This window comes from Bufo bufo, chromosome 2 (assembly GCF_905171765.1).
Source record: "Bufo bufo chromosome 2, aBufBuf1.1, whole genome shotgun sequence".
Classification (NCBI taxonomy): Eukaryota; Metazoa; Chordata; class Amphibia; order Anura; family Bufonidae; genus Bufo; species Bufo bufo.
The window spans coordinates 299,871,375-299,888,799 of NC_053390.1; the positions used below are offsets into that span (position 1 = coordinate 299,871,375).

At 46.4% G+C, this 17,425-nt stretch overlaps 1 protein-coding gene across 7 annotated transcripts in view; it reads left to right on the forward strand.

Moving 5' to 3' along the window:
* The window catches only part of LOC120988982 (immunoglobulin superfamily member 1-like), a 597,232-nt gene that overhangs the window by 463,487 nt on the left and 116,320 nt on the right, over nucleotides 1–17,425 (forward strand). For 2 of the 7 annotated variants that reach the window (XM_040416812.1, XM_040416810.1), the window contains exon 2: nucleotides 2,943–3,001. The exons of the other annotated variants lie outside the window; for them this stretch is intronic. In XM_040416812.1, the coding sequence (XP_040272746.1) occupies nucleotides 2,974–3,001 (28 nt within the window). In that variant the 5' untranslated portion in view covers nucleotides 2,943–2,973. The remainder of the gene's footprint in view (nucleotides 1–2,942; nucleotides 3,002–17,425) is intronic. 7 annotated transcript variants of the gene reach the window in all.

The following is a 17,425-nucleotide window of genomic DNA, read 5'->3' on the forward strand; positions in this document are numbered from 1 at the left end:
CACAGAGATTGTTCCAGATTCTCTGAATCTTTGGATGATGTTATGCATAGTTGATGATGATAGATGCAAAGTCTTTGCAATTTTTCGCTGGGTAACACCTTTCTGATATTGCTCCACTATCTTTCTGTGCAACATTGTGGGAATTGGTGATCCTCTACCCATCTTGGCTTCTGAGAGACACTGCCACTCTGAGAAGCTCTTTTTATACCCAATCATGTTGCCAATTGACCTAATTAGTGTTAATTGGTCTTCCAGCTCTTCGTTATGCTCAAATTTACTTTTTCCAGCCTCTTATTGCTACTTGTCCCAACTTTTTGGGGATTTGTTGACACCGTGAAAATTGGAATCAACGTATTTTTCCTTTAAAATGATACATTTACTCGGATTAAACGTTTGATCTGTCATCTATGTTCTATTGCAAAAAATATTGACATTTGCCATCTCCACATCATTGCATTCAGTTTTTATTCACAATTTGTTTAGTGTCCCAACTTTTTTGGAATCCGGTTTGTGTATATATATACACTGCTCAAAAAAATAAAGGGAACACTTAAACAACATAATGTAACTCCAAGTCAATCACACTTCTGTGAAATCAAACTGTCCACTTAGGAAGCAACACTGAGTGACAATCAATTTCACATGCTGTTGTGCAAATGGGATAGACAACAGGTGGAAATTATAGACAATTAGCAAGACACCCCCAATAAAGGAGTGGTTCTGCAGGTGGTGATCACAGACCACTTCTCAGTTCCTATGCTTCCTGGCTGATGTTTTGGTCACTTTTGAATGCTGGCGGTGTTTTCACTCTAGTGGTAGCATGAGACGGAGTCTACAACCCACACAAGTGGCTCAGGTAGTGCAGCTTATCCAGGATGGCACATCAATGCGAGCTGTGGCAAGGTTTGCTGTGTCTGTCAGAGTAGTGTCCAGAGCATGGAGGCGCTACCAGGAGACAGGCCAGTACATCGGGAGACGTGGAGGAGGCCGTAGGAGGGCAACAACCCAGCAGCAGGACCGCTACCTCCGCCTTTGTGCAAGGAGGAACAGGAGGAGCACTGCCAGAGCCCTGCAAAATGACCTCCAGCAGGCCACAAATGTGCATGTGTCTGCTCAAACAGTCAGAAACAAACTCCATGAGGGTGATATGAGGGCCCGACGTCCACAGGTGGGGGTTGAGCTTACAGCCCAACACCATGCAGGACGTTTGGCATTTGCCAGAGAACACCAAGATTGGCAAATTCGCCACTGGCGCCCTGTGCTCTTCACAGATGAAAGCAGGTTCACACTGAGCACATGTGACAGACGTGACAGAGTCTGGAGACGCCGTGGAGAACGTTCTGCTGCCTGCAACATCCTCCAGCATGACCAGTTTGGCATTGGGTCAGTAATGGTGTGGGGTGGCATTTCTTTGGAGGGCCGCACAGCCCTCCATGTGCTCGCCAGAGGTAGCCTGACTGCCATTAGGTACCGAGATGAGATCCTCAGACCCCTTGTGAGACCATATGCTGGTGCGGTTCGCCCTGGGTTCCTCCTAATGCAAGACAATGCTAGACCTCATGTGGCTGGAGTGTGTCAGCAGTTCCTGCAAGACGAAGGCATTGATGCTATGGACTGGCCCGCCCGTTCCCCAGACCTGAATCCAATTGAGCACATTTGGGACATCATGTCTCGCTCTATCCACCAACGTCACGTGGCACCACAGACTGTCCAGGAGTTGGCAGATGCTTTAGTCCAGGTCTGTGAGGAGATCCCTCAGGAGACTGTCCGCCACCTCATCAGGAGCATGCACAGGCGTTGTAGGGAGGTCATATAGGCACGTGGAGGCCACACACACTACTAAGCCTCATTTTGACTTGTTTTAAGGACATTACATCAAAGTTGGATCAGCCTGCAGTGTGTTTTTCCACTTTAATTTTGAGGGTGAATCCAAATCCAGATCTCCATGGGTTGAAAAATTTGATTTCCATTTTTTTATTTTTGTGTGATTTTGTTGTCAGCACATTCAACTATGTAAAGAACAAAGTATTTCAGAAGAATATTTAATTAATTCAGATCTAGGATGGGTTATTTTTGTGTTCCCTTTATTTTTTTGGAGCAGTGTGTATATATATATATATATATATATATATATATATATATATAACTTCATATATATATATATATATATATATATATATATATAACTTCTACTGTAGATAACTGACACCTAGTGTACATCCATACACATGATTGTTTATCTTACAATCAGGTAAAATCTAATTTTATGTTTATGACCACCCTAAGACATACAGATGTAGCAGAGTTAACAATCACTTTCATAATGAGTTAACTAAATGTGATAACTCACCAAGTGTGTGTGTGTGTTAACTATGCTACATCTGTATGCAACTATGTAACCGGTAATGGACCTTTAAGCCATTGTGGGAGGCCCACATAGTACTTAACTGATGCATGCATTACTGAGGGTTAAATGCCCTGAGTAAAGTCCTAAAGGGAATGCCAGATTCCTCCCTCTTTGCCATTCAAACTAGTTGTCTCCCATGAGGTTTCTTGTAACCACCAAGCTTGTTGCATCACATGATTTTGGTAAAACCACTGTTTTTAAGTTCCAACTGTGTCCATCTGTTTCCTTCTGCAATCTTTGAGTAGGGAACCACCTACATACCACTTACAGGCCAAAAAGATCTTAAATAGGTCTCACTCGCCATCACCTTGTCTCATACCCATCAGATGTATCCTAGAATTACACACAATAGTATTTTTTTTTTCTAAAGGGTTTATAATGTGCACTTAAATTTATACAGCAGATAAAATAATGGCCTGGATGAGAAGTTGAGACCAATTGAATGGTTGGAATTTGTTATGTCGTCACATTTATTTCAAGGTTTTGTGGGTTAAATGTGAACTAATGTTTGCAATGTTTGTTCCTGTTTCTTCAGGACAAGGTGTATACAGAAGACGCAGTGAACCATGTCTGGGGCCATCAGCTTCTTGATGGGTAAGCTCTAAGAAACTGCAATTTATATCTACTGTACATACTGAAAGATAACATTACTTAGAAGGAAGTAGCTCATATTGTCACATTACTGGCTCAGCATAGAATGTGTTAAAATGTGTTGTCTCACTTCAGACTATACACTGCTGGTATCCAGGGGTTACAACAAGCAGTGGTGGTCGGCCTTGTACACTATAGGAAAAAGCGCTGGCCTACAGTATGTGCGCTCCCACGGTCCCGGCCATCAAAGATGTTTACAATGTGTTCAAGCATAGCCAACCTCTAATGGATTGCAAGGTGGTTGTAACCCCTGAAAACGAGCAGTGTATAATGTATATAACAATACATTAGTAAGTGTCTTGTATTAACTTTCTCTACATGATAAATGCCATTTGCTGAAGTAAGAGAACCTCTTTAAAGGTTGGAGTTTCAAATGTCATAATAAGAAATTTTATATGAGGAACAGATTTGCGGTATAATTTACGCTATTTTCTTATATACATTACTGTAATTCTGTTGGGTCATGAGAGGCTATGCTCCTCCTGCTAACCCATACGTTTTTTTATCACAAAAACCTATCTACATTTTGTTATGTTGCGACCTTGTACTAAAATAAAATAAAAAAATCAAGTTTTCCCCGTCAATCTGTACTCAACGCCCCATAATGAGAAATTGAAAACAGAATTTTTAAATTTTTGAAAATTTATTAAAAAGGAAAACTAAAAATGTTGCATTGACATAATTATTCAGACCCTTTGCTATGACACTTGAAATTTAGCTCTGGTGGCATCTAATTTCTCTTGATCATCTTAGAGAAATTTCTACAGCTTGACTGAAGTGCACCTCTGGTAAATTCAGTTGATTGGACAAGATTTGGAAAGACACACCTGTCTATATAAGGTCTCACAGCTGAGAATACATATCAGAACAAAAACCAAGCCATGAGAAGGAAACTGTCTTTGGAGATCAGAGACAAGATCGTGTGGAGGCACAGAATTGGAGAAGAGTACAAAAAATTTCTGCTGCACCAAAAATTTCCAAGAGCATAGTGACCTTCATAATTCTTAAATGGAAACAGTTTGGAGCAGGGGCATACATAGTTATCATTGGGCCCCAGAGCAGGAATCTGAATGGGCCCCCTAACTCCACCCAATACCCACCTCAGCCCATCCCACTACCTGCCCTGGATTCTCTCCTGTCACACCCCATTTGCCAAAAATACAGAAATATAATGTATAAATAACCTAATGAAACCATTAGGCCCCTTTCACACGGGCGAGTATTCCGCGCGGAAGCGATGTGTGAGTTGAACGCATTGCACCCGCACTGAATCTCGACCCATTAATTTCTATGGGGCTGTTCACATGAGCGGTGATTTTCACGCATCACTTGTGCGTTGCGTGAAAATCGCAGCAAGCTCTATATTCTGCATTTTTCACGCAACGCAGGCCCCATAGAAGTAAATGGGGTTGCGTGAAAATCGTAAGCATTCGTAAGCAAGTGCGGATGCGGTGCGATTTTCACGTACGGTTACTAGGAGACGATCGGGATGGAGACCCGATCATTATTATTTTCCCTTATAACATGGTTATAAGGGAAAATAATAGCATTCTGAATACAGAATGCATAGTAAAATAGCGCTGGAGGGGTAAAAAAAATAAAAAATAATTTAGCTCACCTTAATCCACTTGATCACGAAGCCGGCATCTCCTTCTGTCTTCATCTTAGCTGTGTGGAGCAACATTACCTGTGGTGACGTCACTCCGGTCATCACATGGTCCATCACATGATCAATCACCATGGTAAAAGATCATGTGATCGATCATGTGATGACGTCATCACAGGTCCTGTTCCTGCACACAGCTAAGATGAAGACAGAAGGAGATGCCGGGCTGCGCGATCAAGTGGATTAAGGTGAGCTAAATATTTTTTATTAATTTTTTTAACCCCTCCAGCGCTATTTTACTATGCATTCTGTTATAAGGGAAAATAATACAATCTACAGAACACCGATCCCAAGCCCGAACTTCTGTGAAGAAGTTCGGGTTTGGGTACCAAACATGCCGATTTTTCTCACGCGAGTGCAAAACGCATTACAATGTTTTGCACTCGCGCGGAAAAATCGCGTTCCAGCAACGCACCCGCACATTTTCCTGCAACGCCCGTGTGAAAGAGGCCTTAGGGATAAATAATTTTTTGTTTATCCCTACTTTGTTTCAGCAACTATAAAAAAATTACGTATTTTACAATAATCATTGAAAAGTACAGATGGCCCTGAAAAAAAATACTCCTCACATAGCTCAATACATCAACTACAAAAAAATTAGAGGGGTCAGAATATTGCTATGAAAAAAAAAAATTCGAACGTTTTTTTTTTTCAGTATTAAAACGCAAGAAAAACTATACATACATGTGGTATCACCATAACCGCACTAACTTGGAAAATAAAAGTAACAGGTCAGTTTTACCGCCTAGGAAATGGTGTAAAAAACAAGCCCTCATATGGCTATGTGAATAGAAAAATCACAGCTTTGGGACTGCTGGGAGTAAAAAACAAAAAATGGAACATGTTCCAGTCATTCAAAAGTTAAAGAATTTAGAGTGTACTGTTATGACACTCACCGCCAGGTAGATGAAGCCGCCGTTTAGTGAATAATCCCCTTTCTCCAGAAATGCAGTTTTTAATCCAGCCGATCGTCAAACTCCTTCCACAGCTAGCAATAAACGAAAGCGCTGTCCCAATAATAACTCCCTCCACAAACGAGACCAAGCTCCGTCTTGAAGGTCAAACAGGAATGTTTTATTGAGGGCTACCCGCCCGTATTTATGCAGGTCCCCATCTGGTGGACACACCCCTAGGGGACCAGAATGGAGACTGTGACACAGGACAGACATGCAGCACTACAGAGACAATACATCCCCACAATGCATCATGGTTTCCTCCTCTCTGCCCTGGAGACACCCGAGGAGTAATCCAATTATCTCTCAAGACAGAGGGAAATCACCAATACACATGTGGGGACAACAGAACAGAAATCACCATTTAAACATACAATGTCACAACCCTTTTCAATACACAGACATTTAACATCTCACAATGGCACGAATTAGACCAGGAGTTCAAGTTAGTTCGAGTCCTTTGTGAACAATGAGGCCATTTAGGTTACCTAGCAGCACACTCCTCTCCTGGGTGGCCGTCCGTTCGGTAGTTTCAATCGGTATTTGGGGAAACACACGAACAGGGGCCTACGGACAGGAAATCCAGCGAAATGAAGGCAAACAGACGAACCAGCAATATAGGTCTATACAGATGGATCTGTCACACGGCTCCCCCCTTGTGGGACACTCTGGCAGACCCGGCTTGACCCTTTAGTGGGTCAACTTGGGGATGACCGGACTAGGAGGTAGCAAGAACGTCGGTTTGCCGGGACAATCCATCTGCATTCCCATTCTGCTTACCGGGTCGGTAGCGGATGGTGAAGTTATACGGTTGTAAAGCTAAACTCCACCGCAGCAGTCTACCATTGTCTCCTGAGACCCGGTTAAGCCAGACAAGGGGATTGTGGTCCGTCACAAGGGAAAATTCCTGTCCATACAAATAAGGGCTTAACTTTTTCAATGTTTCAGACCAGGGCCAAGCATTCCTTCTCCACTGCCGCATAACTCACTTCTCGGGGTAACAGCTTTCTACTGAGATATATGCGACAGAGTGCTCTCCTCCATCTTCCCCGACCTGGCTCAGCACAACCCCCAGTCCATACATGGAAACATCTGTATGGACGAGAAAACGTTTGTTAGGGACTGGGGCAACCAGGACAGGGGCATTTATAAGAGCCTGTTTGAGTGCTTGAAACGCAGCTTCACAAGCCGGAGACCACAGGACCTGCTTAGGGAGATTTTTCTTGGTCAGGTCAGTCAGGGGCTTAGCAATAGTGCTGTAGTCTGGGACAAAGCGTCTGTAATACCCTGCTGTCCCTAGGAAGGCTAACACCTGGGTCTTAGTGATAGGTGTGGGCCAGTTAGCTACTGCCTCTATCTTAGCCGGCTCCGGTCTCTGGCTCCCACACCCCACTCTGTGACCCAGGTATTGCACTTCAGCCATGCCTAGATGGCACTTCTCTGGCTTCAATGTCAGGCCAGCAGCCCGAATTTTGTCCAAAACTACCCCTACATGTACTAGGTGTTCCTCCCAGGACCCACTGTAGATCGCAATGTCATCCAGGTATGCACAAGCAAATTCCTGGAATCCATCAAGAAGTCTATCCACCATACGCTGAAAGGTAGCCGGGGCATTCTTCATCCCAAATGGCATGACCTTAAATTGGTACAAGCCAAATGGGGTGACGAAGGCCGACTTGGGGATAGCATCCTCGCCAGGGGAATCTGCCAATAGCCTTTACACAGGTCTATGGTGGTCAGATAGCGTCCCCTGGCAATACGATCTAATAATTCGTCTACCCGGGGCATCGGGTAGGCGTCAGTGGTGGTCCGCTCGTTGAGCCGCCTGTAGTTTACACAGAACCGGGTGGTCCCATCTTTCTTAGGCACCAGGACTACAGGCGAAGCCCAAGGGCTATCGGAGTGTTCGATGACCCCAAGCTGGGTCATCTCCTGTATCTCCTTCCGCATTCCTTCTCGGACTGCTTCAGGGATACGGTAAGGGGGCTGTCGCAGGGGGTTCTGTCCAGGGGTCTCTACCTTATGTACAGCTAGGGTAGTGTAGCCAGGCTCTTGGGAGAACGTTGCCTGCTTCTCCCACAGAAGCTGTCTTGCCTGTCCCTTCTCTGTGGGGCTTAATCTATCCCCTAGCTGTACAAGACTAGTAAGGTCAGTCTGGGAGTCCCTCTCTAACAAATCGGGTAAGGGTAAACTCTCTGTATCGTCTGCAGCAGGGGCACATACTGCAGCGACATCCTCCGGTCTTTCCTGATACTCCTTTAGCATGTTCACATGAAAGGATCGCTGGATCCTTTCATCTGAACAGCTGGCTATAAGGTAGGTAGTATCACACACCTGAGCTAACACCTTATACGGGCCCTGCCAAGATGCTTGCATCTTGTTCGCCTTCACAGGTTTGAGCACTAGCACTTTCTGCCCAACCTGGAAGACTCGCTGCCGGGCACCCCGATCGTACCATCTCTTCTGTCTCCCCTGGGCCACCTGGAGATTTTCTCTTACCATCAGGGACAGTTTCTCCATGCGGTCCCGGAGTTCCAGGACATATGGCACTATGGGGGTCCCTTCCTGCTCTGTCTCCCCCTCCCAGTGGCCTCTAATGAGATCTAGGGGTCCGCGGACCATCCTCCCATAGAGCAACTCAAAGGGGGAGAACCCAGTAGATTCCTGGGGCACCTCTCTGTAAGAAAACAACAGATGAGGCAGGAATCGCTCCCAGTCTCTGCAAGTGTCAGAAAAGGTCCTCAACATCTGTTTGAGGGTGCCACTAAATCGCTCGCAGAGGCCGTTAGTCTGTGGATGGTACGGGTGTAGTGTCCCACTAGATTGGCGTGGGCACTACACAAGGGTCAATTGGTGTGCGCGTTCCTCCTACTCACAAGGGACAGAAATGTCATATGTAATTGTGCAATCAATGTATTTTCTAATGTGTTTTTATATGCAATGTTCCCCTGTATGATGCAATAGCAGGCCTAGTTGGGTGTAGTTAGACATCCCAGACACTAGAGGGAGTTAGGGAACCCCTAGTATAAATGTTCAGGCCCAGACAGGGAGAGGGAGTTCAAAGTCAGGAGTCTGCAGAGACAAGTTAGAAGGCACCAGCCAGTGATATGCTGAGGGCCTCCTCCTGACATGCAGCTAGACAGCCCAGGCTTCTAGTTGTTACCAGGGGGCTAGTAGAGGGATCCTAGCCTACCTGTGGATCAAGTGAGCCTCAGTTAGCTCAGAAGATTACCCCAGTAGTAGGAATGGACCTCCTGGGAGAAACCTGCAGCTTCCCAACCAAGCAAGGATAATACAAGTCAGATAAGTAACCTGATGGGCAGAGGATCTATAAAGTAAAGAGCAAGGGTCAATACTGGAGAGAGAATTTATATACCAAGGATTAAAGCCAGTATTTAGGCATCCGGGCCTTGGGATCCAGCCAGCTAGAATAGCTGAAGGGGATAGAGCAGCATTGCACTGCAAAGCATTAACCGTTGTGTCCTCCAAGTGTCTTGCATGATTACTACCTGCCACCATCTAAAGTCTACCTGCTTGTGAAGTATTGTTCAAGGGACTGCATTATCATCACTATCAACTATAACTGTATGTACAAAGTTGGACTGTGTTCACCAAGTAAAGAAACGTTTGGTTTATCCACTGAGTACTCAGTTATTCCTCCTATAAAATCGGTGTGCCACCGTTACCGGCACTGGCGTCACGAATCCAAAAGGGACCTTGCCCCAGGCACTAAAAATACCTGTAACATCCAGGGCACCTCATCCACCATCAGGCCTGGTCCCTATATACAGAGTGTGCCCCAGAGGAACTGTGTCTACCTCTCCTTCACTGCCGCATGCCTGCCCAGGGTTCTCCAATACAGTGAGCAACCCTCGATTGCCTATAACCGTGACCTCGCTTCGCTATACCCTGCAGGTCTGGCGTGCTGCACGGGGAACTAAGTATCGGTTTAATGCCGCACACCCTCCACAGTTGCTGGGGGAGCACAGCGGTAAATTGGGTTCCCTGGTCAGAGAGAATCTCCTTAGGGAACCCGACTCTAGTAAAAATCCTAACCTGGGCATCAGCAACTGTCTCTGCCTCTATATTAGACAGCGCTACTGCCTCTGGATAGCGAGTGGCATAGTCCACCACGGTGAGAATATACTTCTTACCGGATGGACTAGCCCTGGCCAGTGGACCCACAATGTCAACGGCTATGCGGGCAAAGGGCTCCCCAATGATAGGCATAGACATAAGCCTAACTCTGGGGTGGTCCCCCCGCTTTCCTACCCATTGACAAGTGTCACACGTACTACAATATATCCGCACAGCCTGATTAAAATTTGGCCAAAAGAAGTTCTGCATGATCCTATAGGCTGTGCGGCGGGACCCTAGATGTCCGGCTAATGGAACATCATGCCCTATCTGCAGAATTTCATGCCGGTATTTTGCGGGCACCACCAGCTGTCGATTCGGCGGATGGGCAACACTTTTCTGGCACGGTTTAGGGATCCTATATAACCTGTCCCCCACCCATTCATACTGCTCCCCATCTACTCCTTCCTCTCCAGTATCTGCTCTGTCTCTATACTTCTGGAGAGTCGGATCTGCCTGAGTTTCTCTCCCAAACTCCTCTGGGGAATCCCAGCTAGCAAAGGTCTGTCCTGGGGTATCAGTCGGGGAATCGGGTTATACCTGGGTCTCAGCGGCAGGTGGGCTGGTTCCAGCAAACGGGTCTGGGCCCGGGTAGTCACTGGGTTGACATCAGCAGGTCCCATTGGAGCATAAGCAGAAACCAAAGGGGCCAGGTCATTCCCGAGCAAGACATCAGCAGGCAAGTCTTTCATAACCTCCACATTCACATGTCCAGAGCCCACTCCCCAATCCAAATGAACCCGGGCAACAGGTAGACGGAACACGGCGCCTCCTGCTACCCTCACTGCCACAGTATTTCCAGTGTGTTGGTGTTCCGAAACAAGGTTCTTTTGGAGCAGGGTCATAGTGGCTCCGGTGTCTCTCAGACCAGTGACCACTTTGCCATTTAGTCTAATGGTCTGCCTGTGCTGCTGCCGGTTATCCTGATGGGCTGCTTGTACTGGATCCGCCTCATGTAGTATACCTCAAAATTCCTCCTGCTCAAGATAGTGAGCGGAAGGCTGGGGTGGCTGCTGATTTCCGCCGGCTGGTTTTCTCCACGACTGCGCTTGGTTGGTATTGTTCAATGGGCACTCCGGTCTCTTGTGCCCCAACTGTTTGCACCCATAGCACCGGATAGGCCGAGTTTAATCCCGCGCGTTGAACCGAGCTGGCTGAACATAATTGTTCGCTGGTGGTATTGTGGGGGTGCGTTGCGCTGGGGGGTGATACACAGTAGTGGTTGGAGGTGCTGCCGGTTTGTACTCCACTTGGGTAGGGACCTTGGCTGCTGTCTGGTCTAGCCTTCGTGCATCTGTGTATTCATCGGCCAGACGAGCAGCTTCAGGTAAGGTAGCGGGTTTGCGGTCCCTAACCCACTCTCTTACTCCTGCAGGTAACAGATCAAAGCAGTGCTCCAACAAAAATACTTGCAGCACCTCTTCCCCAGTTACCGCTTGGCACCCTGCCATCCAGTGGGCTGCGGTGCGGTGTACCCTGCATGCCCACTCCACATAAGAATCGCCAGCCTGCTTGTTAGTGTCCCGGAATCGCCGCCGGTACGCCTCAGGGGTGACAGCGTATCTGGCCAAAAGGGCATCTTACTGCCCGGTAACTTGTAATTTCCTCCTCTGGGATGGCCTCACTGGCCCGGCCGGATAATTTCCCAGAGAGGATAGTGACCCATTCCTCTGTGGGTACCTGGTGTAAGGCACACTGCCTTTCAAAATCGGCCAGGAACCCGTCAATCTCTCCCTCCGTTTCCACAAAATGTCTAAATGCAGCAAAAGGTACCTTTCTCCTTCCATTATTATTATGGGGTACCTCTGCTGCTGCAGCTCCTCTTCCCTGGAGCGCCTGTTGTGCTGCTACTGCTGCTTGCACCTGGACCACAATATCTGCTGCAGGGTTGGGGCCAAGGTGTGCCAGCCTTATCTGGACTGCCCGGTTTAATTGTACCTCCTCGGGTGTTAAATCCAGTATGCCAGGCACATTAGCTCTCTCCGTTCCCTGTGCTGCATCCATCTCCAATAATATAGAAATAATCTCTCTCTTCTTGAGATTACTCGCTGATCGTCCTCTGCGTTCCAATATATCTTTAAGGGTAGCACGCCTTAATTCCTCATACTGCATTTCCACCCTGGGATTTGTAGCTGGCCTTCTGGGCGGTGGGATTCATCCCGTTGCTTGCCACCAATTGTTACGACACTCACCGCCAGGTAGATGAAGCCGCCGTTTAGTGAATAATCCCCTTTCTCCAGAAATGCAGTTTTTAATCCAGCCGATCGTCAAACTCCTTCCACAGCTAGCAATAAACGAAAGCGCTGTCCGAATAATAACTCCCTCCACAAATGAGACCAAGCTCCGTCTTGAAGGTCAAACAGGAATGTTTTATTGAGGGCTACCCGCCCGTATTTATGCAGGTCCCCATCTGGTGGACACGCCCCTAGGGGACCAGAATGGAGACTGTGACACAGGACAGACATGCAGCACTACAGAGACAATACATCCCCACAATGCATCATGGTTTCCTCCTCTCTGCCCTGGAGACACCCGAGGAGTAATCCAATTATCTCTCAAGACAGAGGGAAATCACCAATACACATGTGGGGACAACAGAACAGAAATCACCATTTAAAGGGTTTCTATCACTTCATATGACATAATTAGCTGGCAGACACTAGCGATCTGCTAGTGTCTGCTCTGGCCAACCATCCTACTATAATCACTTGTGGGGCAGCGGTTTTGCTAAAAAACTAACTTTTATAAATATGCTAATGAGCCTCTAGGTGCTATGTGGGCGTCATTAGCACCTAGAGGCTCCGTCTACCTTCATACACAGCGGCCGCCCAGCACGTCCCTCCAGCCCGCCCATGTCCTCCTCCGTGTGACGCAGCGGCCGAATTCTCGCGCATGCGCCGTGCGCGGCTGTATTCGGCGCATTAGAGATGTCTGAGCTCGGAGCGGTCAGACATTCAATGCGCATGCGCCGAATACAGCCGCGCATGCGCATTGAATGTCTGACCGCTCCGAGCTCAGACATCTCTAATGCGCCGAATACAGCCGCGCACGGCGCATGCGCGAGAATTCGGCCGCTGCGTCACACGGAGGAGGACATGGGCGGGCTGGAGGGACGTGCTGGGCGGCCGCTGTGTATGAAGGTAGACGGAGCCTCTAGGTGCTAATGACGCCCACATAGCACCTAGAGGCTCATTAGCATATTTATAAAAGTTAGTTTTTTAGCTAAACCGCTGCCCCACAAGTGATTATAGTAGGATGGTTGGCCAGAGCAGACACTAGCAGATCGCTAGTGTCTGCCAGCTAATTATGTCATATGAAGTGATAGAAACCCTTTAAACATACAATGTCACAACCCTTTTCAATACACAGACATTTAACATCTCACAATGGCACGAATTAGACCAGGAGTTCAAGTTAGTTCAAGTCCTTTGTGAACAATGAGGCCATTTAGGTTAACTAGCAGCACACTCCTCTCCTGGGTGGCCGTCCGTTCGGTAGTTTCAATCGGTATTTGGGGAAACACACGAACAAGGGCCTACGGACAGGAAATCCAGCGAAATAAAGGCAAACAGACGAACCAGCAATATAGGTCTATACAGATGGATCTGTCACATGTACCTAAACTTTTAAATAAACTTTATTAGCCCCTATTGTAAGTGCTTTACACTGACATTTTCTAAGACTTTCTTTCTGTATGATAAATAGATGCTGAATTCAGGTGCCTATAGCGCTTTATAATCCGTACTCTCATACATCGCTGATATGACAGTGCTGTATGGGAGTAAGGATCTCACTGGGGCTGCAGTGAGCCATGTACAGCACACATCACTGCTCCTGCCTGTCTGCTTTGGTAAAGCCAGGCATATGTCAGGCTTTAGCAGAGTTGGCATGGCGCAATATGTATTTGAGCACAGCTGAGCGAATGCAGGACAGGGGCCCACACACACATTGCTCCTCCTGCCTGTGTCCACTTTCCTGAAGCCTGACATAGCCAATCCCCCCACATCTGAACTCTTTTTGCTGCCGATAAGTGTGCCCCAGCCCCGATTCCACAGTTCATGGACACATTATCCTCTATATGAGCATCAACAGCAAGCAGAGTTCATGGGGTGGCGGAAGGCTGTAGCACACTGTCCTCAACCTGATAAGCCTTATAAGTTACATACAGAACATAGTGTGCCCCCCTACCCAGGAACTCTGCTTGCTGCTGCAACAAGACCCCCTCTTACCCTCACTGACTATCCTCACACCATAAACTTTTTTTTCTACATAGAGGCACAGCACTGAACTCACTTTGTGCAGGCAGTGGCAGTGGCACACAGGGGCAGGCAATGCTGGGGGCTCCTGGCCCTGGTGGAAAGCTGAAAGCTGAAGCAGGCAGCGGGTGAGTCATTACAAGGTCCGCCCACTCAATACTGTCTGCTGGTGCGAGCAATACACTAGCCAATCAGCAAAATTCAGTAAATTCTGATTGGCCAGTGCAGGGCCTAGCAGAAAGAATAGAGGTACGTGCACTGTGTGTCACACAGTGGGGGAGGGGGGCCTAAGAAGAGGGGAAGCAAGGCCCGCCGGAGCGGCATAATACATAAATAACATCTGCAGACATTGTAGGGGGGGCCTTACATGTACTCAGGGCCCGCCCTGCCACAGGTCCCGTAGCAGTTGCATGGTCTGCTGCTATTGGCAGTACGCCACTGGTTTGGAGCTACAAGAACTCTTCCTAGAGCTAGCCGTCTCACCAATATAAGTAATCAAAGAAAAGGGGCTTTGGTAAGAGAGATGACCAAGAACCCAAAAATCCTATCCACCAATTGGGACATTATGCTAGAGAGGCCCTCCTCAGTAAAATGCACTTGAAAACCCTTAAAGAACTCCTATACTTGGAGGAAAACCGGCACTGCTAATCACCTGTCCAATGCCTTCCCTACAGTAAAGCATGGTGGCAGGATCATGCTGTGGGGGTGATTTTCATCAGCTGGGACAGGGAAACTGTCCTACTCAGCTTTCCATCAACCTTGATTATGGTACAGAGATATTCTTAATACATATTCTCTGCAGAAGCAGACAGTTAGATTATATTAACCACAAACAATATGATTATTTAAATGTGGAGGCACCAGTGACACCTATCATTCATGCTCTGCCCAAAGTTCACAAGGATCTGACCCCTCCCCCGCTTCAACCGATAGTTTTGGGAATCGGTTCTTTTACTGAGAGGTTGGAGGAGTGGTTAGACTCCTTGCTACAACCCCTAGTCAAGCGTGTACCTGGATATATCAAGGATACATCAGATCTTTTTTTGATAAACAGTGGAAGTCGAATACACATCGTTAACCACTGATGTCATAGGATTATATCCTTCAATCCCTCATAATATTGCAATGCTAGCTTTAGAATACCATCTGCATAAATATAGTATACATAGAACAGGCTTTATTCACTATGTTTTGGAAGTGACTTTGTTCTTGTTTGACCATAATTATTTTTTATTTGATCCAAAGTCTTTTGTCCAAACCATCAAACCAGGCGGGTATCGATGGGGGCAAAATTCTCATCCTCTCTTGCCAATCTCACTACTGAGAAGAACCATATGTATATTGTGAAGATAATCCTTTTCCCCCACATGATAGAGTGGTATGGCAGGTACATCGATGACTTGCTCCTTATTTGGAGCGGTGATGTATGTGCCATACCTCTTTTTATGGAGTACTTAAATGATAACCCCTATAGCCTTCGTTTCACTAGCTCACAAGATTCTCAAAGTATCAGTTTCTTGGACCTTAGAATAACAGGTGTCCCAGATAAGATTATTGAAACGGAAACTTACCGTAAACAAATAATGGGGAACACTATCTTGAGAGCGAACAGTCACCATCCCATTCATACAATCAAAGCTATCCCGGTAGGAGAGTTCATTCGAGCCCCAAGAAATTGCAGCTTGGATGTTGCATTTTAAAGGGAGTGTGAAAACATCATAACACGTCTTTCCAGTAGGGGACACCCACAATGGATGTTATCCATAGCTCTGGGTATTGCGAAAAATAAATCCAGAAAGGACTTATTGTTTGGCACAGCACATACTGTAAAAAACAAGAAGTGGAAGCCATCCATGTAAAACATGTACAACATCAGTCAAAACCTTTCATAACTCCGATCACACTGTAACATTTCCTATTAAACCTACATTAATTGCAATACGACAGGTATTGTGTACATTATACAGTGCACAGGATGTGATCTTAGGTATGTAGGGAGTTCGTCCAGAAAATTCAAGACAAGAATACTGGAACACATCAATTATATCACAAACCCTTCATGTGTAGGCATTTCCAATGCAGGAAAACATTTTATACAGGAACATAATCGTTATCTCAGTAACTTTTGCACTTTTGCCATAGAAAAAGTAGGGGTTCCCCCAAGAGGTGGTAATTAGTGATGATCGAGCATGCTCAGCAAATACCTTACGCAGCCAATAAACGTGCAGGTAAGTGCTCAGTCTTAGTCAGGGAGAGCAGAGTGTAGGAAGGGACAGACAGTGTAGGGAGTGATCTAAGATTATTTTTATAATCAAAACTTTTCAGAGACCGAAAAGTAGTTTTAAGGACTATTGTGTGTGGCAGCAGCAATCTATATTTTTGGCGCAACCTGCGCTAAATTGATAAAACTTTACAGACCCAAAAGTCCTTTAAAGGACTATTGTGTGTGGCAGCAATATCTATTTTTAGCGCATCCTGCGCTAAATGGCGTACAATAGTTAGGCTGCTGCAGACAGTGACATTAGCTGCGCCACATCGCCAGTGTAAAGTGTGGGCATCAAAAAAATATCTGTGACATCCAATGTAGTTTTTCAATAGACGGTGTCCGCTTATGACAGTGACATTAGCTGCACCACATCTCCAGTGTAAAGTGTGCGCATCAAAAAAATATCTGTGACATCCAGTGTACTTTTTCAATAGACGGTTTCCACTGCGGACAGTGACATTAGTTGCGCCGCATCTCCAGTGTAATGTGTGCGTATCCAAAAAATATCTTTGACATCCAATGTACTTTTTCAATAGACGGTGTCCCCTTATGACAGTGACATTAGCTGCACCACATCCAGGGGTGGATTGGCCATAGACCTTACAGGGAAATTTCCCAGTGGGCTGATGCTCAGGGGGCCGCCTGAGCCCTCGTCACGGCCGACCAATGGAAGTTTTTGGTGATGTACACTGCTCAGAAAAATTAAGGGAACACTTAAACAACACAATGTAACTCCAAGTCAATCACACTTCTGTGAAATCAAACTGTCCACTTAGGAAGCAACACTGAGTGACAATCAATTTCACATGATGTTGTGCAAATGGGATAGACAACAGGTGGAAATTATAGGCAATTAGCAAGACACCCCCAATAAAGGAGTGGTTCTGCATGTGGTAACCACAGACCACTTCTCAGTTCCTATGCTTCCTGGCTGATGTTTTGCTCACTTTTGAATGCTGGCGGTGCTTTCACTCTAGTGGTAGCATGAGACGGAGTCTACAACCCACACAAGTGGCTCAGGTAGTGCAGCTTACCCAGGATGGCACATCAATGTGAGCTGTGGCAAGAAGGTTTGCTGTGTCTGTCAGC